The sequence below is a fragment of the Cavia porcellus genome, unplaced genomic scaffold (genome assembly GCF_034190915.1).
Source record: "Cavia porcellus strain 051 isolate PalLab524CR breed Dunkin Hartley unplaced genomic scaffold, mCavPor4.1 scaffold_7, whole genome shotgun sequence".
Lineage (NCBI taxonomy): Eukaryota > Metazoa > Chordata > Mammalia > Rodentia > Caviidae > Cavia > Cavia porcellus.
In genome coordinates this window covers 47,962,057-47,989,753 of record NW_026947490.1, presented here as the reverse complement: position 1 = coordinate 47,989,753, position 27,697 = coordinate 47,962,057, and the positions used below count along the sequence as shown (strand labels likewise).

At 50.7% G+C, this 27,697-nt stretch overlaps 1 protein-coding gene across 1 annotated transcript; it reads right to left on the bottom strand.

Annotated features, from left to right (window-relative positions):
* Positions 1 to 135: 135 nt before the first annotated feature.
* On the bottom strand, positions 136 to 27,697 carry Vangl2 (VANGL planar cell polarity protein 2). Its single transcript, XM_003466573.5, has 8 exons — positions 27,390 to 27,697; positions 12,515 to 12,776; positions 12,293 to 12,413; positions 9,339 to 9,946; positions 8,493 to 8,629; positions 7,862 to 7,997; positions 4,381 to 4,612; positions 136 to 3,640 (listed from the first exon to the last, which is right to left on the bottom strand). The coding sequence occupies exons 2-8, from the start codon at positions 12,583 to 12,585 to the stop codon at positions 3,380 to 3,382; spliced, it is 1,566 nt and encodes a 521-aa protein (XP_003466621.2). The 5' UTR covers positions 12,586 to 12,776; positions 27,390 to 27,697; the 3' UTR covers positions 136 to 3,379.

Here is a 27,697-nt window from a genome sequence, read left to right as displayed (position 1 = left end):
ATCCTCTTTTCCTTTTTTTCTTTGTATAGGGAAATGAACTCAGGACCTCCCACTTGCCAGGCAGGTACGTAGGCTATATCTCCAGCCCCCTCCCACCTTTTGCTCCTATTCCTTTGAAAGAAGAAAGCAACAGAATGCCCCCACAAAAGTCAAATGTCTTTATTTTATATATAAAAAAAATTTTGTACAGTTTTAGTTTCTATGTTTCAGAAAAAAAATTCCTAAAATTGCCATAATGTTTAGATCCACTGCAAACTGTAAAAACAAGCTTTTTATATATTAAAAAAATTTACATTTTACAATTTTCTACATGCATGCACAAGGTCTCAGCTCTGTAACCAAAAAAGAAAAGAAAAAAAAATAGAAACAAAACAAAACAAAAAAAATCTAGATCCAACAGTGGGAAACTCTACACTTACAGTCTCACTTGGAAGGGACTCAAAAAGTCCCCTTCTGCACACAACACTCACACACCAGGTCCGAACTCATCAGCAGATACTGCCCCGTGGGGAAGGCAGAGGAAAGAGAAAACAGACGGACGGATACCACAAAGGGACAAGGGAGCTCATCCAGGCCCAGAACCAGGGAGAAGCACAAACCCTGGGAAATGGATGTTTCCAATGAGAAAGCTTTCAGGGATCCCAGCATCTATTCGTCACGGGTATTGTGCTGGGGTTTGCAATGGAAATGTTGAAGTATGCTGGGGAGGCAAAAAATCAAGCCACGAAGTAGAGGGGAATGGGAAGAAGTCAGAGACCAAAGGGACATAAATCAGAATAAACACAAGAACACAAACGCTGGTGTGGGAGAAAGACAGGGACCAGTGGGAAGAGAGGCAGAGGGGCGAGGTAGGTGAAGGACTGAGGCACCGTGTGGTGGTGTGGAGGGAAAGGGGGGCGAGCATTCCAAGGCCCGGGAGGGGATGAGCCAGCTTGCCTCGTAGTCATAGAAACAAGAGGCTGGAGGGAGCCAGCGTAGCATCCCCTGGGGGTGGGGGGCACGGGAGAGACAGAAACCCAGTGAGCGGTGGGACGGCCAGTGGGCAAACAGCTCAGAGGGCCTGAGTCGGCTAGCCGTCCCCAGCAGTTCACAGCATGAAGACAACTTCCCATTACAGGAGAAGCAAGACACACACACACACACACACACACACACACAGAGCCATACGCTGGCCAACTCATCCTGACGTTTTAAAAAATAATAATAATAATAACCAGAGAAGACGAAGATACCACAGTTCTGACGCAAAGAACCAAAATGCTACCATTCTCAGTCACAGCCCTTAGTGCTTAAAAAGAGAGAGTTGGGAAAACACATTTCTCTTGTTTCAGGAAAAAAGAATGAAAAAAATCACAGTGATTAAAAACATGGCAGGTTCTTAAAATAAACACTCCCCCGCCCCTAAATCTAGGGCAACAACTAAGATCCCATTTCCTTTATTTCTGCCCACCCCAACCCACTCCTCAGACGACACACCCTATTCTTGCCCACCAAGGCAAAGACCCCAATCACCATCCAGGCCCTGTTCTCCAGGATAGTGAGGTATTTATGTGACCCAGAAGGGACCCCTCTGAAATCAGGTTCTTAAAGAAAAGATTGCTTTCCCAGGATGCCAAGGCAGGATGCATTTCACCAAGGCTTATTCAAGGACTCTCTCAGCCCTAGACCAAGGCTAACCTTCACTCAGCCTCTCCCTAAATCAGCCCGACAAGCCACTCCTATGGGGACAAGGTGAGCTCGGGCAGAGGAACCCCTAACCCCTCTCCCATGACCGGTGGTGGACAGAGATACCCTTTCAGAAAGGACAGGAGAAAAACCCTGATAGATTGTTAGGCTCTGTCACCCCCTGGGCTGCCCCTACAGAGTGGAAGCAGCCTCCCAGGGGAGAGACCAAAGGTCAGCCTATCCCAAAGTGTGCTTTGCAAGGCAAGTACCAGTAAATTTTCTAGGGAAAAGAAGGACCCATCAGGGGTACTATGAGTTATTTGGAGATCTGATCCAGGTGCAGGCTCCATCCCAGCCACCAAAACGGTCCTCCACATGGACCCTGGAAGGATGTATACTGGTATTTCCTTTTCTATTCCCCTTGGTGATAACTACATAATTTAAAGGAGTTTCAATTAAAAGGCTCAAATTGACTCTGAAAATTGACTCTGTACCAGTGGGCCACTGGATTTTGTTCAGAATGAGATCTAAACTATTGAGAATTTGGACTTGGTATAAAAGCTACGGAAGTAAAATGGGGTGAGGGGCTAAGAGCCCACAGAAGGCAATAATCTTGGTCCCTGACCCCAGTATAGCGCCCAGAGAAACAGGAAGAGAAGAGGAGGGGACCCTGGAAGGCCAAGGAAAAGTGACCCCTGAGGCAAAGAACTGGACTTAAGGCAGGGGACAGGAGGAGCTGGCTCCTCCCCCACAGAAATGAGGCAACAGGTCTCTGCAGCTGAGAGAAGCCAGCAAGCCCAGGGCGGCTGGTGCAGGAAGGAAAACCGTCTGTCAGGGTTGGCACACTGCTAAGTCTATCCAGGAGTCTACCTCCCATCCTTCACTGGGAAGAGTGGGAACAAAGGGGAGGCCAGGGTGAGTTCTGAGGGCAGGGGTCAAGGCAAGGGTCTTTCCCAACTCAGGGATTTGTCCCCTTCCTCTCAGGAGCTTTCCATGAAAGACCCTCAGGACCTTCTCCAGGGCCCTGTCAGAGGCGTTTCACCTCTGACCGCTGGCACCATGCGTGACCATGCAATCAGAAACAGCAGGTAGAGATTTCCAGGTAAAGGATGGGATCTTTCTTTGCTCTAGCATGAGTGGATGGGGGAGAGCAGCTGCAAGCAACAGTGCTGTGGGAATTCCTAACTATGTGGCAGGAGCATCTCTGCCCAGGAACTCAGGGTCTGTTACGGGTAGGAGAGGGGAGCTGCTGCCTTGGCAGAATTTGGCACTAGAGCTCTCTGGGTCATATCAGTGCCCCCAAGAGACCTGTCATGGACCACTGGAAAACATGCTACCAAAACTTGCGTTGTAAGTAGGGCTCAGGAGGGACAGGTACGTCAAGAGGGCCCTGTGTCTTTTCAGAAAGGACTGGCATCTGAGGAAAGCTGCAGGGAAGGGGAGAGACAGAGAGGCACTGATTCCTGCAGGGCCTGGAGTGATACAAAAACGAGGGGAGGGTTCCCCGGATACTGTCAACAGCAAGAAGGTCTCTCCAGGTTCACATGGGGTAAAATGAGGAAGAGGGAGAAGACAGGGTGAGGAGTAAGTCAATTCAAGTAAAAAACAAGAGCAAGAGGAAGAAGGGCAGTGGGGACTTGGCTGGGCCTGAGAATCAGGCCCCCTCCCACCCCACAGAAGCCCCAGCGTCTCCCACTCCCCTGCTGTCACACAGTCACACCGAGGTCTCCGACTGCAGCCTCATGACAAACTTGTGCGACTTGGGATCCACAAATTCCTCGGAGAGTTTGAAGAACGGCACCTTCTTGGTGCTAACCACCAGGCTGAAGTCCTGGCGTTTTAAGAGGAAAACGATGCCATCCTTAAGCCCATTGGTTACTGGCTCCTCGCTCACCAGTGTCCACTGTTTAGCCAGCCAGCGTTCCTTGTGGTACTGGATGGTGGGTCCAGCCGCCAGGTACCGCTCCAGGAAGGCCTAAAGAGAGGAGAGGGAGCTGCCTGGATACTGTCACCCACCACTCTTCCTCCCCTGGGCACAGCTTCCAAGGACATGTCCCCCGAGCACTCTCTATGCGTATGAATCAGTATCTGAGACTGTCAGTGCAGAAATTCCTCTGGAGATGAGGAAGACGATACCCACAGAAACCGTGTGGCTCCAGAGTCAAGACTGGAACTCAGCTCCCCAGCTCCCATCCTCTGCTCTTCTTGCACAGCCTGCATCTGGACAAGCTCCTCATCCATCTTTCCCGCACTATTTATATAGTTAGTGCCATGCAGGTGTGAGCTGGAAGGGGATTGAGCTCTCAGGGCAACATCATGTTCAGCCACCTGTTCACTAAGGACAGCTCAGCCAAAGCCATTCTAGGAAGCTGGCATCTGAGTTGAGGAGAGGGCAATCGTTAAAAGTGTGCATAGATCAAAGATCATCTGTGGAGGTAAAGGGGGCCAAGTGGGGAAAGGTGGGACTCTGAATGTGGAAATTCTGAAGTCCTTATGAAACTAAGAAATAGGTCTCAGCCAGCCCCAAATAGTTTGAGTGTTCACCTCCCTTATTTCACCCACCACCCCTAATTTCACTCTATGAGGACAGAGAAATGAGAAGAGAATATAAGAAGGAGGCAGAGATAAGAGAGAGGGAACGAGAGGAGAGGGACAGAGAGGAGAGGTCAAGGAAGGAGAAGGGAAAGAGGAAGCAGGCAGGAGCAGCAGGCCTACCTTGGGCGTCATGTCATGTGTGATGCAGAATTCAAGGTGCTGCAAGATGCTCTCCATGGTGTGGTAAGGCTGCTGCTTGGTGGTCCGAAGGTACTTCTGCATGGCACGGGCCATGGATGCGAAGATGGCCTGGGCTGCCTCCCGGGGGTCCATCACCTCCCTGGGGTTCTTCTGCTCCTCTTCCTGCAGCCGCTTAATGTGAGTGAAGGCCTCCTCCACGGCCACCACGAGCCTACAGGACAGAAAGGATCTCAGCCAGGTGCCCATTTCTCATCCCTCCTCCCATATATCAGCTCTGACAGCCACACCCCAAAAAGGTCGGACCTTTGTGCTCTTCTTGACCCCTGTCTAGAGCCAAGGGCTGGACTTATGTGGAGGGTTCCCCCACTGGGAATAAGAAACAGCTGTAGAGTTCAGTGAACCCAGGCACTCCAGACAAATCTAGTGTCAAACTCAGAGATGACTAGGAACTTTACTAGAGGAAGGAAAGACCAAGCATCCCACCAAGCCATAGGAAAAGCCTTCCTAAATAAGACCCCCAAGCCACACTTCATCACATCAAAAACTAACAGGGATGATTACAACAGAATGACAAGATTTCTGTTCAGCTAGCACAGCAATGACACAGTTACATCTGAAGGGAGTATGGCAATATAGGCAGCATCTAAAACCAACAAGGGATTAACAGCTAGAAAAAGAGGGCAAGAATTCCTTAGGAAAATAGGCAACAGACAATTCAGAAGAAAAAAAGACTAAAGAACACACAAGGCAGATGAGTGGGCTGCTGCCAGAGTGGGAACAGCCAGACCCAGGCCTCTCTCCATGAGTCAGCGCCATTCTCGGACTGCGTAGGGAGAGAAGAGAACCAGGCCTCACCAGGAAGCGATCCCCACCTGGAAACCATATCACTTTCATTGTTTTGCTGGGTTGGGTTTCATTCTCTTTTGTTTTGTTTGATTATGTTAAATCTGATGGCATAAGCAGCTATTTTTAAAAGGTAACAAGACATATTACAGGTTGCCATTTTGGATTTACTATTGGCTTATTTTGAAGTCGTTTATTGCATTCATTGTTTTGTTTCTATTATTTCTATTCTGTTGTGTTCTGTTCGATTTTTATCATATCAGAAGGTATCTGCAGCTATTTTAAAGATAAAAAAAGACATTATGGTAACTATTGTTGATATTGTAAGGTTTTGAAGTCCTCTATCACTTACACTGGTTTATTTTGATTGGTTTTATTTTATTTTCCCTAGTTTTATCCTCTTTAAAATAAAAAAAAAAGGAAAAGAACACACAGGGTAGTTACTGGCTGGTAACTAGAAAGATGCAAATTAAAATCTTAACAAGACACTACTTCTCCATCAAAATGGAAAAGTAAAATCCAAATACAGGTCAGACACTGGGAGTGCTCTGTAAGCTACTATGCAGAGATGACACCCACAGGATAAAAGGAACAGCAGAAAAAGGCAGTCAGTTTACACTGAAAGCACACAGGCACACAAACCAACATGAAATCTACACAAAGATATGTGTAAGTTTTAAGAAAATCAAACACACTGAAGTAGGAGCTCTCAGTGTGCATAGAGTGAGGATACAGATTGAAGGCGAGGAAAAAAATCAGATAAAGGACTGTGCAGAAGGGGCCAGGATATAACTTAGTGGCACAGCACCTGCCTGGTAAGTGCAAGGTAACCGGTACTGGGAGAAGAAAAAAGACCGAAGAAACCCACGTTGGCAGTGGTGAAGAGCTGAGATGGGTATGTAATACAGTTCTTGTGCCTGAATTCCAACAAAACAAAATAAAACCTATGTGGCTCAAGAGCAGGACTGATATGAGGTGCTGGGACAAGGAAAGGACATGAGGCCTACACCTTGGTATCCAGAAACCCAGGGACATGGGACCTCCAACGAGCTTAGGACGGCTTCTGGGCTGAGTACCTGTGGGCAGGCATACACAAATAAGTCTATAAAAGTTTATTCTTTTGTTTCTTCTGTATTAACTGAAGCCAGAGCCTTTGCACTGAGCTACATCCTCAGTCTGCTTTTTTTTTTTTTTTTGAGACAGGATTTTACTAAGTTGTCTAGGCTAGGCTCAAACTTATGATCCTCTTGCCTCAGACTCCCAGAATGCTGGGGTTAATTTTGCTCCCCATAAGCTTCTCAGTTGAGTTCCTTCTGAAAAGATCCCTTTGTCCCCAAGGATAAGCCTTTGATGAACCAAACAACAGTTTTCATCCCCCAGTTACAGCAAGGTAATGGAGTGGGGGGACCTCATGTGTCAAGAATGATGGTGACAGCACATGAGAGAGAAGCTAAACTCTAGGGTCCACCACGGGTCCTTCCTTCAAGGTGACTCCTCCTGGAATGTCACATAAACAGGGTTGGTGATCTTCATTCTACTGCAGGGGACCACTTGCCTCTAGAAGAGGGGGAAAGGATGCTGGTGACAAGGCTCCTGGCTCCTGCTCCCTAGTGCCCAGCAGCACTCGGGGTCAACACAAGACCCAGGCAGGACGTAAGTTCACATGATAATGTGAACAGGGGTGTGAGAGGAGTGAGCATAGCATTTAAGAATATACCAAAGTACGGATGCAAGTAACTTCATTTTTTTGAAGACAAAAATCTCCACCTGCTGATCCAGGCCTCCAAATCCCCCAGGAAAAAGCCTCAGTCCCAGGGAGGGCCACATCTCTCCATGAGTCCCTAGCTCACTGCACTCAGTAGAGTTCAAGAACCCCCACCTCTAGCAGACTCCCCACTTCCTCGTGTTTCAATAACTTTAGTATGGTTTATAAATGTGCCACATTCACTGATTTTAAAATAAGAGAATTACCCTATTGGAGCTAATCTAATCTAACCACACAAGTTCTTTCTATTGCTGGTCTGGCTTCAGGCTCTCACTATGTAGTTCAGGCTGGCCTTGAACTCACTACATAACCCAAGCTGAACCTCACATGGTCTGTGCTGTGATCCTCCTGCCTCAGCCCCCTAAATGTTGGAATTACAGTCACATGCCACCACCACCAGCTTTCACAGGAGTTCTTGAAAAGCAGAGTCTTCTCTAGCTGGTGGCCGAGGTCAGAGAGCGACTGCTCCTGCTGGACAAAGTCACTCTGAAAACTGTATGTGGGGCAGCATGACAAGGAAGCAATTCTGCCAAAAGCCAGTGAGCTGGGTGGAGAAGCCCTGCCTCAAGTGAGAGCAATCTTATTTCAGCTGGGTGAAGCCTCAACAGGCGGCTCAGTCAGCCTGAGTCTGACCCAAGGAATGGATAATGATAAATGTGCAGTGCTTTGTAGCTGCTGAGCTCATGGCAATCTGTTACAGCAGCACTGAAAACGACCATGCACACCCCTGTGTCATCGCTGTTCGTCTGAGTCCAGCAGTCCCCGAGGTCCCTTGGGCCTCCTGTCCCAGCTCATCCCATAGGCAACACCACCCCTCAGCCCAGCTTCCCCCCTTCTGCCCCAGGGGCATACCTGGCCCTGCGCTTGCGCACCCTGCGCTCATGTTCTGCCTCTTCATAGTAGTATTCATTGTGGCTGTTGTCCCGCCGCCGGGCGGCTGCTGCAATCACAGCCCGAGACTGGCCTGTGGAGTTGTTAGTGCTGTTTTCTGCACAGGATCAGGATAAGAGGACATGGTCACATCAGGGTACGGCCCAGAGCTCAAGAGACAGAATCCGACATGTCCAGAAGGAAACTGTCCCCCCACCCGACAATACCTCCCATTCCCAGCCCTCCTGGCCACCTCTGGGAGAGGCTGCAGGAAAGCGACCAGGAAGGCACTGTAAGGGCAAGGGGTCCTGCACACGGTCCTCCCAGGTTCAGAAGGTTCTCGGCTCAGAGAGCCCAAGGGCTCCAACCAGGGCTGATGAGCAGAACAGAGGAGCCAGATCGGGGACACGCCATAGCTTAAAGGGACAGCAAATTGAATCAGCAGCTAAGGCCAGCCACCTGAAGTCAAGGGAAATGACAGAACAGAGGGGGCTGGGTCATAGGCTGGAGAAAGGAAAAGCAAGGGAAGAAGGGTGAGAGAGAAAAAGCAATGAAGGCACTTGGATCCTGCTTGGGAAGAGGCTGGGAGGGGTGGAGGAGCAGGGCCGCTCACCCTCTCCAAGAGAGTACACCTTGAAGCCAGACACTTTCTTGGCCAGCACGGACTTGGGCAGGTTGAGGAGGGCAGGGTTGTAGACAGGGAAGTCATGGTAATACTTCTCCAGGATCCACACTGCCACGCGCTGGATGCTGTGGGGGAGACGGCCAGGAGGGGGAGGGAGAAGGGACAGACAAGGGGTACAGGGAAAGGGACACATCAGGGCAGGTCGGCAGGGCAGGAGAGGACACACGACAGGGACAAGCTGCTTCCGGGAAGCCTGGCTCAAGCCTGGTGTCTACTTACCAGGCTCCCAACCTTTCCTGGAGCAGGCCTGCTATTCTTTCCCTGCCATACTGAAGCCCAGGGAAAGAGGGCAGTGGGCCTGGGTCCCCAGCCAAGGGTCCCCTCATCACCCTTCAGCATCCTCCCAAGATTTGTGACAAGACCAAAGAAGTGTTACCGATACTCTGGATACTCAGAAACCCTCTCCAGGGGAGAAAAAGGGTCCCTGTTCACAAGTGCAGTAGGAGATGACATTCTCCCACCTCTTCTCATATCTCCTCCTCTAGGGACACCCTGCCCTGGCCAGGTTGGTTTAATGACCATTCATTGTCCATGCCCCAAATCTCTCTCCCCTTTGGTCCTTCCTCCTCTAAGCTCCTGATCTCTAATTTCGTGGTTCACTCTCACCAGCATCTTGCCCCAAAACACTACAAATGCTTTCCCATTAAGCAGCAAATGTCGGAAACCTGCTATGTGCAGAGCACTTAACTCCTGCCAGCCCATCACCTCAGACCCCGATCCCACCCTCCCCTACTTCTCCACGGCGCACCTCCGTCCAGCTCCGAGGAACTGTACCTGAGATGGCCCACATTGTAGAAGCGGCTGGCCCCATCTGTGGAGCGCACAACCTTGAGTGTGAACTGAGGCTGGAGTTGGCGCAGTTCTAGCAGGACCACGGCCAGGTAATGCACAAAGAGCAGGGCATCCACCAGTGACACTGCAAACTGCACAACACCCTGGTAGCTGCGCTCACGGGCATCCAGGATGCGTACGCCGTAGAAGAGCCAGTAGGAGACGACAAGGAGGAACACGAGCACCATGAGCAGGGCGCGCAGCACGAAGACGCGGGGCAGCGAGGCCTTGGGCCGGCGGAAGAACAGAGCCCAGCTGCCCAGCAGTAGGATGAGCAGCTTGAAGGCCACCGAGATGAAGAGGCCTTCACAGGCTGTCCCGCACGGCTCCAGCTCATCCCGCCACAGCAGCGGGGGCAGCAGCAGGAAAGCCAGCGGTGTGAGGAAAGACAGCAGGGCCAGAGTGGCCCCTGCTGCCACACCCAGGTGACGGGAGCAGTCCAGTGGGACACTGTCCTCCATATCCTTGGCGATGCGTGTGAGGTCATCATGGGAGATGCTGTGCTCCGAGGTGCCCGTAACTACCGTTGTTGTTTCCCCCCAGTTGTCATCCTATAGGTAGGAGGGGTCCACAGCGAGGGAGACGGGAGAGGAAGGAGAGGAGAAGAAAAGGGAAGGGGGAAGGAGGAGCAGAAAGACAGAGGAAGAAATAGGAAAGGACAAGCAGAGAGAAAAGAGTAATCAACAACCATGCAACCAGCAAAATATTTACTGAGCTCCACTGTGTCCCAGCCAGAGCCTCAGCCCTGAAGGAGGAGCTGTCCACCAGTCACTGAGCACGGGGCGAGGAAAACGCTGCGTGCACAGACAGCAAAGACCCTTGGGACAGAGGGCACAGGACAAGCGCCAAGGGAGCTGCTCAGGCAGTGACAGGAATCCTGGGACAGACTCACCAGGCAAAACAGGCAGGCTTCGGGCAACAAACGGACCTGAGCTGACCCTAGGCGGGAGGTGACATGAACAAGCTTGGCTGAATTAGTGGCTCCCAACCCCAGCTGCACACATTAGAATCACCCAGGGAGTCGGAAAGGATGCCAATTACAGCAGAGAGAGAGATCTGGTTGTCAATCTTTTTGAAAAATATCTCCCCAGATGATTCTAATTTCATCCAAGACTGATAATCTTTGGATTAAATGATCTCTAGGGGCTGGCTACCAGAAATGTGTTCTGCGGGTTAGTGTAGACAGCACCTGGGCACTGGTTAGACGTGCAGACCGCAGACCCACCCCACATTCTAACAATGAATCGCTCCAACGTTCGAAAGTTCTAGGAGGAGCGCAGCACTCTCTGATTTCAGCAGGAGCTAGGAGGGGAGCCCTTAGGGTGAGGATGTATCAACTGAGGCTCCCGGGGGATGGTGAGAGCTGGGCGCTCAGGTGTAGGAGCAGAGCACAGCATGCCAAGGAAGGTGAGGCTGAGGGCAATGCCTGGCTAAGCAATAAGCATCTATCTTCCAGGCACCAGGAGCACTCACTGATTTCTGATTAAGGGAGTGACCTGACAAAAGCCGCACAGAGAAGAGGACACCACAAGGAGAGGCGAATGGACAGAGGAGGGCAAGGGGGACACAGTGCAGGCTCAGGGTCATGGTGGATTTCTGTGAAGCCCGCACTGCTGGGCCATCTGAATGCCCACAGCACAGAGGTCACCTGTTCTTGGAGGCAAGGAGTGGACAGGCTGAGGTGCCCAGGTGCTCTTCACAGTGCTGACTGCTCAAGCTGTTTCTTTGCAGGGACTGGCGGGCATCCACAGAGGAATCCTACGACCACTCTGTCCACACCTTCCCTTCCTAGACAGCCTGAACAAATGTCCTATCCTGACCCGCAGGGAACAAGGACTATGGAACTGGGACACTGATGTGTGGAGGCAGGACACAGCCTGGCAGGGTCAGTGATCAGGGAGGTTAGGAATTTCCTCTCCAAGCATGGGAGAAAGTCCAATCTGAGTATATAGAAAGTAGATGTGCTAGCCACTTTTGGATTAAGAGACAGGGTTTCCCCCTCACCATATGAGTCCAGGACCCACTGCCCTCTCAAGGGTCAAGGTCTCAAGAACTTCATCCCAACAAAAGGTGAGCTGACAGCAACTTAGGGTCACTTCAAGAACCCATAAGGCCAGGTCACAGGGAAAGGGACTAGAAAAAGGAAAGAGCAGTTCCCTCCAGACCTAAGAACTCACAGTGGCAGTCATGGGGATTTCTCCTGAGGAATAAGGAGATGGTTCTCCAGCCCCCTAAGATGCTCCCAAGAAGAAAGAAAGGAGGAATGAGGCTTGGGCCACCACAGTGTCATCTCAAATCTTGAGCCTCCCATATTCCAGGACTATGTTCTGCGCATTATCCTCCCACCAGAGAAACAGCACAGGCCACAGAGGTTAGGACAAAAGCAACCTGCTCACTGTCTTGGGAAACTTTCTTCCAGGGTCCCTCCTCCATCTACCCCCCATTTCGGCTTCCCACCCCCATTTCTCCTCTTCTACACTCTCACACCTCCTCTCCCTAGAGCCCTGGTGATGTTGTTCCACAGGCTGACACCAGAGGGCAAAGGAGTGTCCACACCTGACACGGGACAACTCCCAAGCTGTTCACACCCCAGACCTCACCCACCACCATGGCCCTCCTACTCTGGATCCCCAGTCACCCCACCTCTAGAGGGAAGGAAGGAGAGGCTGTTGCCTCCCAAAGCAGCCCCACTGACATCCTCTGAATTCCACAACAAAGCCCTACCTTGGGATGCTAAGCCAAAGGAGGTATAACCAGACATCCTCTCCATGTGGCCTCATCCAAGGAGTCCAGATTTTTAAGCCCTTCTCCTCCTGGCCCTTCTTGACTGCCTCCCACTCCTCTAAAGGATATTCTGGAAATGCCCACATGCACCACCTCATCCCACTGATGCTCACCCTCTCATCCCCTCGAGTGGACTCATTATCTAGCAAGGGCTCTCCTGGAGCCTGGATTGTCACTGACTTGTCTCCACGGCTCCCATCTCGGCTCTTCGAGCGGTGTCGGTCCCGGCGGTCCCTGCAGCAAGAAGCCAGAGCAACAGCACACTGTCAAGGGAAGGGTTGGGGTCTTTTCAGCAGCCCTCCCTCCATCTGCATCACTCCCACACACATACACACCTGTGCTTGCGGGAGCTGCGGGAGTGGCCCGACTTGTAGGAATAGCCCGAGTACTGGGACTCGGTGTCCATGGCGTCTGAACGCCGTGCCTTGTAACGCTCCAGGGCCGCAGGCTGGGGCCTCTTGGGGGGCCCCACAGCCACCTCCTTCAGCACCGGCTTCTTCAGGCCAAGAGGCACCTTCAGGAAGTCAACCGTCACCCTGAGGGACTCTATTTTGCTGGACGAGTGGGCTTGTTTCAGAGAAAAATCAAGCGACGCTCCTAAGGGGAAGAAGCAGTTGGCTAGAGGAAGCTGAGTCCCCAGTGGTTCGGGGCAGAGGAAGAGCACCCCCAAGGTACCCCCAGGGGCTCAGGTAGGCAGCGCCACTCCTGTGGATAGGTCACCTATGGTTCCAGCTCAGTTCAGTGGGCTCAGCTCCAACTGCCCTGCGTCTAGAAAGAGCCCCCAGCCCTACTGCAGTCAGGACTCAGGCACAGGGGCAGATGCAGCAACAACCCCACGGCAGGAAGGCCAACACTATGGTTTAGATCTCAAATGTCCTCAAGGGGAAGAGGAAATAAAAATGATTAAGATGAGATATGTATGTATACTAAATTCCCCGAGATGAATGTACTTATTATGTACTGAAAACATACCAATAAAACGAACTAAATAGATTTTTTTAAAAATAAAAGATCGAAAAGAATGGCTTCTGCTTTCATTGTTTAATCAATTTTTCATGCCTATATCTTGTAATCTGAGCAACTCTGTTGAAAATAACAGTAGGCAGTGCATTAGCCATTGTTAACCTATTATTTTGTTTTGAAATTTTGTATCATCGTTTTTATTCTTTTTGCTTTCTAAAATTAGTTAAAATAAATAAATAAAAGAAAATGGCCCCCTAAGAGTCTCACAGAGGTGGGACTTTTGGATGGTGACTGGGTCATGGAGGCACTATCTCACCCATGGATTAATAACCACTGATGAGTTCATAGGAGAACGTGCTGTTAGGAGGTGGGTCCTTGTTGGAGGTAGCCTTGAGGGGTGTGACCTGGAAGGGTATATTCCTGTGCTCAGCTCCTCCCTTCTCTGCTTCCAGCAGCTTTCCACCACTGGACCCACCACCATGCTATTTCTGCCCTGGAGCTGATCAACTATCAATGAATCCATGGAATCCATGAGCCAAAATAAACCTCTCCTCCTTTTTGTTCCAGCAACAGGAAAGCTAACTAATACAATCACCCTGAAACTCCTGGTAGGGAAAACCAGGGCAGTGGTTTCCTGTTTTCAGCCAGGGGAAAAATGAGGCTCAGCGATTGCTGGTTCTGGCCAGGTTGAGACCAGTGGAGACCTCAGACAGCACAAAGCAGCTGGCTCCTGGCTAGGGTCTCCTGCAGGCCTCTGCTCTACCCACACTCATAATTCCTGAGTGTTCCCAGAGGGCACTACCTATGGTTGCTTCTATGGAACCATCTCTCCGACATCTATTACAAACACACCCACTGTCACCAGTGAGGCTAAGCTGGTTGCACTCCTCAAGGCTGTGTGTGTATGTGTGGGGTGTGTGCAGGTACCCACACATATTAGGAGGTGTGGCGAGGGATGAAAATCACTTGTAATATGATGAATTTTTTTCCAAAAGCCTGCAGTCCTGGAATAGGCAAGACACAGGTTTGTCTGACTCCTTATGGGCTGAAGAACAGCCTCTTTCATCTACACTTTACCTTCTAATTCTTCAGGTGAGGGGGCCCCCCAAGTCCACCCATCATCCTTCAGAGCCAAGCTGACCCCACAGAAGCCTCTGACACACAGGATCATCTCCCCTCTACCCTAACCCCACTAACAGTCTTGCTCATGCACTGCGCACACTTACTTCCTATCCTCATTCACTGATTCACCAAGCCTGTTTTAAGCACCTTCTATGAACACACACTACGCTAGGCCCTGGGTACACAGTCCTGTAACAAAGCCTTTGTACAGTCTAGGGAGGAGATGCACACAAAACAAGTAAACAGACAAACATGAATGACCACATCGGAGTGAAGGAAGGAAAAAGACAGGAAATCATGAGAGACAACTCCATGGAACTACTTTAAACTGAGTATTCTGGGGGAGACACGGGAGGGGAAGGGAACACATAAAGAATTAAGATGTGTTATGCACATGGACCAACTTCCCATGATGAATGTAATCATGATGTACTGCAAATACATACTCATAAACATAAAATTTTTAAAATAAAATTTTTAAAATAAAATTTTAAAAATAAAAGAAACAGTTCTGGAAAGTGCCCCTGCACAAATGATAACCGAAAACAGGCCCATGGTAGGAAGGAAAAGCCCAGAGTTGAGGAATCAGACATCAAAAGCAGCAAAGAGTTCTGTGCATTTCAAGAGTGAGAGATGCTGGGCGGCCACAGCTGAGGACGGGAGAGAGCTAGAGGCCAAGTGAAGAGCCAGGTTTTTTTCTACCACAATAGGAAACCTATTTTAGCCACAAAGATCAAGACTGGAACACAGGGAAAGAGGGAAACAGAGAGCTCAGCAAGGATGTCCTGTGGTGATGACTCGGCTGGGGCAGACAGATCTAGGGGAGAGGTGAAAATGGTGATGTTTAAGACAGAGGTTGGTGATAGAATCAGTGAGACCTAAGGAAAGGACTAAAGCCTGGCTGAGGTGAAGGGCAGCATTAGAGTCCCTGGCCTGGTAAAGATGACCATGCCCTAAAGGAAGTGAGGAGGAATGACAGGAAAGCACATTTGGGGAGGAACATGGTGAGTTTTGTTTCCCACTGTGAAGCTCATGGCTCAGAGGCAGTAGGCAGCTGAGCTTGGAAGAAGCTGGACTCAGAAAAATGCGAACTGAGCTACGCATGGTGGCACACGCCTGTAATCCCAGCACTCCAGGAGGCTGAGACATGAAGATTGAAAGGTCAAAGTTAGCCTAGGCAATTTATCAAAGCTTTGTCTCCAAAAAGGATAGGGTGTGGCTTGGTGTGAAGGCCCTGGGTTCAATCCCCATGTCTCATGAAAAATGCGCAGAGCTACCAACATCACCTCAGGAAAGGGTTACATAAGGGACCAAGAATTCCAAAATGCACATGGATCCAAAGGAAAAAGCAGGCTGAGGAGTGCAGAAGGTAAGACCAGATGAGCCCCAGACCTGAAGTGTGGGGCCTCAGGGCAGCCAAGAATGCAAGAGGATTTCAAGGAGGAATACAGTCAACCAGGTCAAACGCTGTAGAGAGGCCAATTATATAAAGAGCTAAGCTGAACTGCCTTGGACAGTTAACTTTTCTCCAACTACTCTAAACCCTCAGCAACCTGAGAATAAGCAGTATGACTGGATTACATTTGCATCCCTTTCCCCTCCTGTGGGCACAGAGTGAGTAAGTGATACCCACCTAGTAAATGAATACCTATGTGATTTATCAGGGCAACTGCAAGTGTACAGTAATAAAACAGATGTGAGATCCATTCATTTATCCTTCTAAAAGAGTTATGTGAAGGCAGACCATGGGTCATGGGTGTTTGTCAATATCCCCATGTCAAAACAACTGTGTGAACGGGCCATGCTTAGGTGATAGGGACATAATATTTCAACCTGACTCAGAACATCTCTCCACAATTTGCTGCAAACAGGACCCACATTTATCCCCATCTGTCGCTCCACCACTCTTCCCCCAAACACCTTCTGCTGGTTGCTCCCCTGTGTAGTTCAAACATCTCACCTGCAGCGCTTTTGATGTGGCTCCAGCCTATTCTCTCTGGTCCTCCTCTTAAAAACTGAAGCTCAAAGACAAGTATATTCCAGAGTGAGAGGGATGATGAAGAAAACGGGAAAGGAGTGGCACAGAGCGCACAGACACTAAACCCCACACCTTCCATCTCCTCACTACCACCTGAATGCCCACATCTGCCAGAGCATCAGCAAAAAGAGACTGGGATTTGCAAGCCATGACCTGAGCTCTCTCTCGACCTTTCCCACGAAAGTAGCTGTGTGATCTCAGGCAAGTTACTTGACTTCTCAGCAGTCTAGGCAGCAGGGTAGGCTCACGGGTAAAACAGAGAAGGTAATCACACCCACTCAGTGGGTTTGCTGAGAGAATCACGGGGGTGAAAGAAGTGCTTTCATAAACTTTGCAGCTAGTAATCAGTTAAGCAATTAAAAAGCTTTAGCTCCAGGAGCTCTCTCACACTCCAGTCCCCAGACACTTCCTCCAAGACTAGGGAAAGAGGTAGTATAAATAAATCTTGCTATTTGCATGACTAAATAAAGAAGCCACACACACACTTGCATGCACGCGCGCACACACACACAGACACACACACACACACACACACACACACACGCAACCTATCCAAAACTATGGCTTCAAACACACTGAGAAGTAAGTCGATGCCACAGATAAATGTCAAGCCAAACGGAGGTACCAGTCCCCTCCAACTCTTTGTTCTGAGCTGCTCAGCCCAGAGCCCTCACCTTCCCCCTAGCTGCTTATTAAAGAACCAACACAAATCCACATCCCTGGCCTGCAACCCCAAGTCACAGTTCCCAAAACACACCAAAACATGCTCCTCTATCCCCTACCAAACATGGGCCAAAAATGAACGCGATTGCTGAGATCCTTGCCTCTTGTCCCCTCCAAATCCCTAGGGAACCAATCTAAGCACTGGTGAGGCTGAGGGGAGGGAAGAATGCGGAGCGAAGGGCAGAAGCCCCCGCCCCAGGACTCCAGGGTTTGGAGGGTCTCCCGGGTGGGCAGTGTTCCCAGGGAAGAGCGGGGGAGGGGAGCACTGGATGAGCTCAACAAGTGGAAATGTCAGAGGGGTGACGAAGTGGGGAGAGAAGCCCAGGCTTGGCGCGAGATGAGCCGCACCGGGCTGGGGGTGTGGGAGGCTGTGAAAAGGGAGCACATCCTCGACTTCTCACCTCACCTCTCACTTCCAAGATACAACACAGGCACTCAGGGCCCTGCTCAAACCAGCCATGGATTATCTGGGGTTAAAAGGAGGCCAGAGAGGGGAGAGGGAGAGAAGAGAGAGCCCAGCACAAAAAGGAGACCCTGCTCCCCTCCAAAGGCCTTTCAGAAATAAAATTAATGGAATGTGTCTCAGTATCATCCCAAGGGGATCGAGGGGAGGGCTAGGGGGGAAAGTGGGGGCTTTTGTCCCTGCTGCCCAGCTTCTCCCACATTGATCACCATGGTAACCAAAGCCCCTGGTTGCCTAGGTGATAGCAGCCAGGCCCTGGAACCCATACCCAGAATCCAAAGCGAGGGAGGTTACAGAGGTAGCGGGGGGGGGGGGGGGGGGGGGGGGGGGATAAGGACAGAGGGGAAGAGAGAATGGGGTTTCTCCTTTGGCAGCCCCAGCTTTTGTCTGCACTACAGATCAGGTTTCTTCAGGAAACAATTGGAGCCCTCTGGAAAAAAATACATTCAAAATTTGGCAAGCGTAGAGGGAGCAAGGTCCCGGGGTATGTGTATGTATGTTGGAGTTGGGGAGTGGCCAAAACATAGACCAAGACAGATTGACCCTTCCCCACTTCTCTGCTCATGGGGACACAGCTCAAGGGGGCACAGAAACAAGTAACCCATGTGCAGCACATGCTGGGGACAGATGAGCAGGCCCCAGGGACTGTGGTCACCATCTCTTAGACCCACCTCCAGCCCTGGTGCACCCAGCTACCCAGTCCCAGCTGCATTGGGCCCCAAGTGGGAAATGAGCCAGAGCACAAGGACGGGCCAGGAGAAAGCACTGCAGGAGTGAGGGTGACTTGGCGAGGGAAAGGAAGGCCAGGAAGAAAAGGGACAGAGCTCAGAAGTGTACCTTAAAAAGGCACAATTGTGCCGCACCTCTACTGAGTACAGGGTTGGAGGCATCAGGCAGCCATGTGATGGCACCTGGGTCTGAAGTTAGAGAAGACTTGAGCCAGAGAGGGGAAGAAGATGGGAAAGAAGACAAGAAGCCAAAAGTTCTCCTCCAACAGGAGCAGACCCTTATCCTGTCCTCAGTCAGGGATGCAGGAGAATGGGTACAACTAGCTTTGCAGACTCTTCCTAAAGAGCAGTCTGTGGGCCCTTGCCCATTTAAGGCCTCTGGTTCCTAGGGAAGAGCCTGAGTCTTATAGACATGCCCAAAACTCTTCTCCATTCAAACTCATAGGTGGGCATGTACACGAATGTTACTAATGTTCACTAATCACAGCCCCAACCCAAGCATATCAACATAGGTTCCTCTCAAAGTGCTGGGTGCCCACTTTTAGGGGAAAGATGGGGGCAAGAAACAAGTCAGATATTCAACCTCCCAGTTCAGCACCCAGACAGCTAGACATCTGCCCAGAGACAGAGCATACCATAAAGTCATAAGGTCACCTTGCATGGGGCAGAACAGTGATGCACAGATACAAAGGGCACTCCAGGCCCTGCTTGTCTCCCTTCCTTGCTAGACTATTCCCTGAGTTTCGTAGATGAGCTCAATCTAGGCCTCTCTGTCAGCAACATGAGAGGGACATGAGATGGGACTCAAGGTTTGGGATAGCGGGAGGAAATGCAGACCCTTCCATGACTTCCTTCCACCACATCATTCCCCTCACTCCCCCATCACTTCCCTTCCAAGAGACAGTGGATTAACCCACTCACTCTCAAGTATAACTCCAAGTTTTACAGATAAAAATGTCGGGAAGGCAAATGCCTAGGCCTAGTCACTATGGCCAGAACAGCCCCTCTACGGTAAGAAAACCCTCATTCCATGACTCTGAAGTGTACTTCTCTTGGAGCAGGACTTCAGACTCCTCCACAAGTCTCCGTCTGGACTCCAATATGAAAGGGGAGGATCTGTCGACTTGCATCTGTGTCTCACCAGTGACAGGGATCACAGATGTGGCAGGCTCAAGCGGACACAGCCCTAACCAAAAAGCTGCATCCGATCTTCCACCACTCCTAAGAACTTTATGTTCACCACTCATCCCCCTCAGCCTCTCAAGTGGAGAAGCCACCCATCCCAAGAGGCCTGTGCTGGATGAATTTCACTACAACACAAAGAATGAAGGTAGAGTGGGCTTTGGTTCCCAAGCCCTGAACCAAAAGTAGAACAGAGATTTTACCCATCCTCTCTCCTGGCCCCAGGGATCTGAGGTGACAGTGGTGTCCATGAGGTCAGAAAGAACAGCTGGATCTCAGTGGGCTGGGTTAGAAAACACAGCACCAGGCAGCCCAGAGCTGGCACCAGGCGCCCCACCTCCACTGGCAGCAAGGCACTCTCCCAGGACAGCCCAGACATGAGCTCACCATCCTCACAACCCAGGGTGGGGGCAGGATCCTTCTCCTTATAGGTGAGTAGCATGGGGAGGGGTGCGCTGGGTCACCCAGTCATCTGGCCTTCCAGAACAGCTTCTCACCAGAGGACCCCAGTGCAGGAGCAGGGGAGGGTACCTGAATTCCATGCCAGAGTACCTGGGCTACACGCTAGTGGAAAGAACACTACCAAGCTCCTCAGTTAACTTCAATCTAAGGCAAAGGGTGAAGCTGAATACACCTGAAAGCCACAAACACACTGAAACACACACACAGGCACACACACACACACACACACACACACACACCTACACTGATGTTCCCCCTCTGGAACTGGAATGGCTCCTAGCGCCCCACCCAGCTCCACCCACCCTGGCTAGGCAGGTTCTGTAGAGACCTGCTCTGCTGTCTGTCTGGCACCCCTGCCCCCACCCCAGCTCTCAGAAGTCACTGCCCCCACCACAGCACACCTACGCATATGCATGCACGCATGCGTCCATGCATACACACACCCCATCGCATCTCACTCCCCCCAGACCCATTCCTACTCAGTCTCAAAAGGAACAGGGGGGAGAATCAGGGACTGCCAAAAGAGAAAGGGTGAGTAATTCCTTTGGCATCTACCCCAGGCAAGGTACAGGATGCTAAGCTAAAGGGAGGGTGAGTGGGGTTTCTAGGTATCCCAGTGATGTATTTAATTTTCACTAACAATCCCCAGCCATGGGACTTTGAGCTGTTTCCTCCCTGGCTGAAGCAGAGGACCAGCCCCTCCCTGCCCATCAGATGAGCTGTGGAAGAACCAAGAAGAAAAACAGGTGCCTGAAGGTGTCCTCAGGACAGAGAGAAAGTGGACAGCAGGAGGTGGATGAGCAGGGTTGCCCCAGGCCAACGTCCTGTACATTTCCAGTGAAATGGCTCCTTCTCTTCTCTTCCAAGGCTGCTGAGCTAGGAAGCTCCAACTGTCCCTGTTCACCCAGCCCCTGCCTCCTCAAGGCACAAGGAAGTGGGAAGCAGCCACTCTGGATAGAAAAGTTGGCCACCCCGAGGCTGGCATGTGGATGGGAAGAGCGGAGGCTCGAGGAAGGAGTGTGGAAGAACATATGGCTGTTGCCCAGATTGAATTGTAGGGGACAGCAGCAGAGTGAGCCTCAGGGTGTGAGACAGGAGGGTGGGGGTGGCAGGCCTGGGTTTCCCCATAAAACTTTCTCCTCCCCCTTCAGTCCAAGGCCTGAGGTCTGACCAATCAGCCATTCTTACCTAGGAAAACTGAGCTGGCTCCCACATACCAATCAACCATCCCCATCCGACAAACTCCCTTCCCACCACTGAGCTTGGCACTTTTTCTGAGGATTCTCAACTCCCCCATCCCTTATATCTGTCACTTCCATTCCTGGAGTAAAGCAGGTGACAAAATATGTTTCTGTTCACACTCTGTTGTTTTTTAAGTTACTGCATTCACACCCCCGGTTCAGCACCTGTTTCTGTCTAAACCCCTCACCCTAAAAAGTCAGAAGGAACCCCCCACCCACCCTTCCACATGCAAACACCTTCTGTCTTCTGGTCAGGCGGAAGGAGCCATGCACTGGTGAGAATGAGGGTCTGAAGAGCTGAGGGTGGGGTGCAGGAAAACCCTACTGCCAGTGAGAGTCTCCTCCACAGTAAGTTTCCTGGTCACAAGACCCCTGAGACCCCTGAGCTACAAGGGTGAGTCACTCCCTTGCCATAGTCCCTGCCCCAGAGAGTAGCCCACCAGGAGGAAGAGGTGACCCCAGGACACAGGCTCTATTCTTCAGCTGACTGCTTTTCAGGGTTAAGGGAATTATTCAAGTTCAGGATTAAAGGTAATAATGAGCAATCATATCTAATCTGGATGAAAGCAAGGGAAGGTAAAGAGAATACTTTAAGAAGAGCAAAAAGCCAAATCACCTGGCAGAGCCTTCTACAAGATACGTAATCTTTGATGAGGGGCACACTTTGCCTAAACCTCTTTAAAATAGAATAAGAGTTCTCTGTGTAATCCTGTATGTACAATATCAGCGTCTGGCACACACTAAAAGCTCAACGAAATGTGAGCTCTTACCTCTTTCTTCTTTAGGGGTTGCACAGTCAATCCCCTCTATTTCCCTTTCCCATAACCCCGCAGTGGGAAGCAAGACCCTACCCAGAAAAAGACAGTCACCGGTGGGTGTGTAATTGGCTCCTCCTCAATGTAGTCCTCATCCAGGCTGAGAGAGCAGACGAATCTCTCTTCACATATTCTGCTCCTTCCTCTGGGGGCTCCTGGATTCTCCAGCCTGGCTCCATTCCCCACCTTCCTCATGGCAAGGCTGGGCTCCCCTCTAGACTGTGTGACATGGGGGTGAGGGGCGCCAGGCCTCCCGCCCCACCCAGCCCCCAGCTTCTTCCCACTCTCCTCTCACCGCCCCGCCCTGATCACCAGGATAGCCTCAGCTCTGCTCACTCCAGCCTGTTCCTGGCTGTCTCATCTGTAATTACCAACCACGCCAGGGGCACAGGCAAGCAGGAGAACACCTCATTTCCAAAGGGCGCCCCCACCAACCCACAGAGGCCTCTGCTTCTCTCTGAAGCAAGCAGCATGGAAGAGGCAGCTACAAAGATTCTCTCAGGCTCACTAACAGTCTTCTGTTTACAGCAGAGGTGGAGCACCAAGGTTGAACACCAAGAGACAGGGTGGGGAAGGGAAGGCGACAGGGACAGTATGAGGACTCACTCCAGGCCCCTTCCTTCACCTCGGCTGCCAAAATCTCATCATGCACGGCACACTACCCACCTGGAGAGAGTAAGAAGAGAAATTTCAGATCGACCCAGAGAGGGGACGCTGTCACCAAGGAAAGCAGGAAGACGAGCTCACACAGGGAGAAGGGTAGGGGCGTACAGGAGGGAGCTGCCAGGAAAGAGGAAAGAACACATTAAAAAAAAAAAAAGATTGTGAGATGAGGAATAATATCCCCGCCTCTCTCCCCTAACACCTCCACCTCCACCAACTCTGAAAAGCCAAGGAAGAAAGGAAAGGGTTCATTGACTGTGTTTTATAACTAGGGAAACTGAGGCCGCACCAAATCACACTTCAAAATCCAACAGCACCAGTCAGGCATGGTGTTAGGGTGATGTTATATGCCTGTAATACCAGCGCTGAGGAGGCTAAGGCAGGAGGATCACTGTGAGATGGAGGCCAATTTGAGTTACCTAGTGAGTTCAAGGCCAGTGTGAACTGCACAGCAAGAACTTGTCTCAAAAAAAAAAAAAAAAAAAAAAAAAAAACAACCAGCAGTATCAAACACCCAATGTGCCTTCTTGCTCATGCTTAGCCTCTACCAGCTGTGCCCTCTTCAGGTCCCTTCCTCCCTGTTGGCCTGTTGTTTAAAATCCAGCTAAGAGGCTGGGGATTTAGCTCAGTGGAATAAACACCTGCCTGGCAAGCGCTAGGTTGTGAGTTCGATCCCTGGTATCAAAAAAAAAAAAAAAATCCAGCTAAGAGTCAGGTGTGGTGGCATACACCTACTGTCCCAGCACTTGGGAGGATCATTGCACAGGAGGATCACTGCAAATTCAAGATCATCCAGGGCTACAAAGTAAGCTCAAGGCTAGCCTGAACTGCATAGTGAGACCCTGTCTCAAAAAGACCAAAAAACAAAATCCAGCTAAGATATACATATATGTAAATATGTATATATGTATATATGCACATGTGTATATGTGTGTGTGTGTGTGTGTATATATATATATATAATAGAATATTACTTGGTCATTAAAAAGAATGGAGCACTGATGTATGCTACAATATAGATTCCAAAAACACTACAATAAGTGCAGGAAGCCAAACACAAAAGGGCACATAACACATGACTTATAAGCAATATTCAGAATAGGTAATTCCACACAGATGGAATGTGAATTGGCCATTGCCAGAGACTGAGACAGGAAAAGCCAGGAGCAAAAGCGTAGAGGGTACAGGATTCCTTTTGACATGGTGACAAAGTTTTTTAATTAGATAAAGGTGATACACGACACTGAATATGCTAAACGCCACTGAAGTCTTCACTTTAAAATGTTTAATTTTGTTATGTGAGTTTCACTTTTTTTAAAATCCAGCTAAGGGCATATCTCCTTGAGCCTAACACCCCACCCCAGAGCCAGGCATGGTTCCTCTGTGCTTCAGTGGGCTCCAGAATGCACCCCCATACAGCATTCCCAGGGCTACAGCAAATCAAACATGCTTGAACACATCTCTCTGGTGAAAATTCACCCCTCCATTCCCTGTGCTCTGCATGGTGCCCAGAACACAGTGGCAGTACCTGACATGGTCAGCCAGAAGAGGGAAGAACTAAAGCCCAGCTCTTCGACTCTGCTACCAGACCTCTCCCAACAATGGCCATCAAGTGGAAGCCAAGTCAGTCTGGCTAATCTTTACTGACACTTCCTTTGAGCATCTAACAGATGCTCAAAGAAAAAATCCGGTCCAGATTTTTTCACTGCGTCTTCATGATTCTAAGAGGTGGAACCTATTATTAACTCCGTGTAACAGGTGAGGCCTCAGAAAGTTACATATTTTGTCTGAAGTCAAAGCATTAGGGTATGGATGAGCCTCATTTTTTTTTTTTTTTTTTTTTTTTTTGAGACAGGGTCTCACTATGCAGTCCAGGCTGGCCTGAGGCTCACTTTGTAGCCCGGGTTGGTCTCAAATTTGCAGTGATCCTGCTGCCTCAGCCTCCTGAATGCTGGAATTACAAGAGTCACCACCATGCCCAGCTCAAAGCCAGAATTTAAGAGCAAACTGAAATCAAGGGAAGGAGACCATGGGGAACTGGGATTCCTTACGGATGGGTTGGTTCAGTGTTGAGTCTGGGCTTGGAGGATGGTGCCGGAGACACCTACAAGGTTCAGGAATAGGATTTAATAACTTTCCCAAGGTCATACTGCTATTGAAGTATTAATTCCAACCAACTTTGACTCCTGTCTTTGACCTCCCACTGCAGGTAGCTGTTAAAGAAAGAGTAAGCAAAGACTGGAGAACATAAAACTCAAAGGGGACTACGGGAGTCCCAGATCTCTGCCTCCAGAGGAGGTCTGTCTTGCTCTAGGGCGAGGGAAATGAGAATCTGTCCTCAGACCTAGGAGAGCTAGATGAAGCAGAAGGAGACAGCGGAGAGGCCTGCCCTGAAGAATTAGAGGAAATAAAAAGCAGAAGCAAAACAATGGAGGAGGAGGGGCTGAAGTGGCCAGTGGGTCCCAGTCTGGAAGTACTATCTGAAATAGCACTTCCTATTGTCTGACCACATTTCCTCTGCCTTGAAAAAGTGCCCCCACCAGGGAGGATGTGCACGTGGCAAGTGTACACAAGAACCAGCAAGGTACCCTAGAAAGCTGGACCACATCATCCTAGACGCAAGTGCCTAGGTAGCCCCCAAAACGCTAACCATCCGAGAGATGTCCTGATTGAAGGAATCAAGCATTTTTAAGAAAGAAAATCTTGTCTTTTCCTACTCTGCTCCCGTTCCTAGTCCTAACACTGTCTAACCCTCACAACTCTTATTCCTGAACCTTAGTAAGGGTAGGGAGCCTCAAGAGGGAACATTCCAATTGCACATGCCCATTAGAGACTCTAACATTCCAATTCCATTGCCCAGAGACCCTAATGGCCATGTACAATCACAGCCTCAGCTCTTAAAATTCCGCATCTCAAGCTAACAAGCAAGAGACAAATGGCTGAGAGCATGCAATAGCTCAACAAGCCTTGCAACCTAAAGGAGATGCCAGTCCCTCCTTTCCTTCACCCCAAAAGAGAAAGGACAAGAGAGAAGAAAGAGAAAGGTGGCAGCTACTATGGAGAAAGACATCCATACTGATTCCGTATCACACTGTCTCGCCCATGAATACAGATCCCTTCCTACCATACTAACATCTGTCCTCTCAAAAGCTCACACACATCTCCACCCTAATCAAGCTTCTCACCAGAGAAAACAGAAATTGCTTACGAAACTCGTGAAAGAAACACCTCCACGCCAACTTCTCAGTACCATGCATTGGAGACCCTACTGTGTCTCAGTCCTCCAGTGATGCTGCTGCCTCTCCCCCTACCTCACACCAAAATTCAGACTCTTCAGGAATCTGAGATTCTAAAGGCAGGGCAGAGCTGGGGGACTCCGAAGCAGCCAGTTCCAACACAGCTGTCCAAGAAAACTGTGGCCTGACAGGGCTGCACAGAGACATGGAAGCCAACTATGTGGCCTCTCCCAGCTCCTCTTATTCCCATCCCTAGCTCCTCCAAGCCCCCAAATTCCTGTAGGACTACAAACCACCAAAAAACCCATCTTCCACAGCAGGCACCTCCCAACACACCCCTCCCACCTGTCTGTCTCCCATACTCCAGGCACTACCCTTGAGCCCAGGCAGGGCCATCCAAAACGCCTCAAAATCCTGCACACACCCTTCCCCGTGGCTTCTTGCCAGGAAAATCTGCCTGCAGAAACATGAGGTACCCCAACACACACTGTGAAATACACACCCCCAGCTGAGGCAGGTACACACACTGACACTCTTCAACATAGATCACAAACATGAGAACACAGATACACTCACACCCCTTCCCAGGACACAGGTGCACACATATGTATTTACATATACCCTGTTCTGCTCTTACATACCCACCTTCCTTAGTATCCATCCACCTCTTTCCCATAAGCCCCTCTTCCAGCACACACACACCAACACACACCCCTTCCCCTGCGCATACACACATATACATCTTCAAACACCCAGCAGATGCATGGTCTGCCGCTCCCTGGGTGCGCACACACACTCAAGCACTGAAACACACCTTCACATCCAGACCCTGGGGCCCACCTGCAGGTACACGCAGTGCATCAACGCGTGCACATACACAAAAACAAAGAATCATGCACACTGATCCTCCAGCAGCCCTTTAAAACGCATTATCGCAGAGCACACGGGTAAACAGGAGTCCAGAAGAGGATGCCGGCACCAGCCCCCCTCCAGGGCCCCCATTACTAGTGTCCACATCTTTTGCCACCAGCCTCGTCCTCGGGTTGCGCACACACACACCCTCTACAGTCCCCAGCCGGTTCCCCAGGATCCAGTGTGCACTCTGAACGCATACCTGTCCTCGTCTCTCCACACTCTCGATATGTGCATGCACCCCTAAACTCCTTTGGCTTCCAGTACCTCCAGACTTAGTCCTTCCACTGGATCTTCTCCCAACCTCCAACACAAGCTTGGTCTTCGGCTTCGACCGGCTCCCCGGGGATCATTAAGGCCCCCACAGGAGCCCCAGGCCGAGTAAAGTCCCGGGCTCTCCAGGCCTCGGCTTCTCCCCTCCCCACGCACGCCCCTTCCCCTCTCCAAAGTTGGGGGGCACTCCGCGCCGCCTTCGGCGAGTGGACCGGAAGGGGGCTGTGCCAAGCCCCCCTTCCTCCATAGGCCTCCCCGCTGGCTCTGGGGCCGGGCACCTCCTGGCCCCTAGCATGATTGCCTTCGTTTTCTGCTTCTGGTTTTCCTTTCTTTCTTTTTTTTTTTTTTTTTTGCAAACTTTGCCCGCGCCCCCGCGGCCCGGCACTCACCCGCCGCTGCGAACCGCCGGGTGGGCTAGGCGGGCACTCCGTTCGGCCCGGCGCCTTTGTATCCGCAGCGCTCTGGGTCTCTCAGAACTCCGAGCTTGGACCGGCAGTGCAGGCGACGGGGGGTTCCGAGGGGGGCTCCCGAGTCTGCTCACCCCCTGCTCCGTCCCAAAGCGCTCGCCTCGTCCCCCTCAAGGCCCCGGGGGCAGGGGGCGGGGGAGCGGATGGAAGGTGCTCAAGCTCCCATGGCGGGACCAAGGACCAAGGAATCAGGGATCAAGAATCGGATCGCGAGCCGGCGGCGGAGGGGG

Bases quoted from the DNA above. Each gene is read 5' to 3' on its own strand.
- Vangl2 (XM_003466573.5), bottom strand. From the start codon at position 12,585: ATGGACACCGAGTCCCAGTACTCGGGCTATTCCTACAAGTCGGGCCAC. The intron at 9,947-12,292 runs GTGAGCATCAGT...TCCTACCTATAG, and splicing joins CCACTCGAGGGGATGAGAGG to GATGACAACTGGGGGGAAAC. The intron at 8,630-9,338 runs GTACAGTTCCTC...TCTCCCCCACAG, and splicing joins TACAATGTGGGCCATCTCAG to CATCCAGCGCGTGGCAGTGT.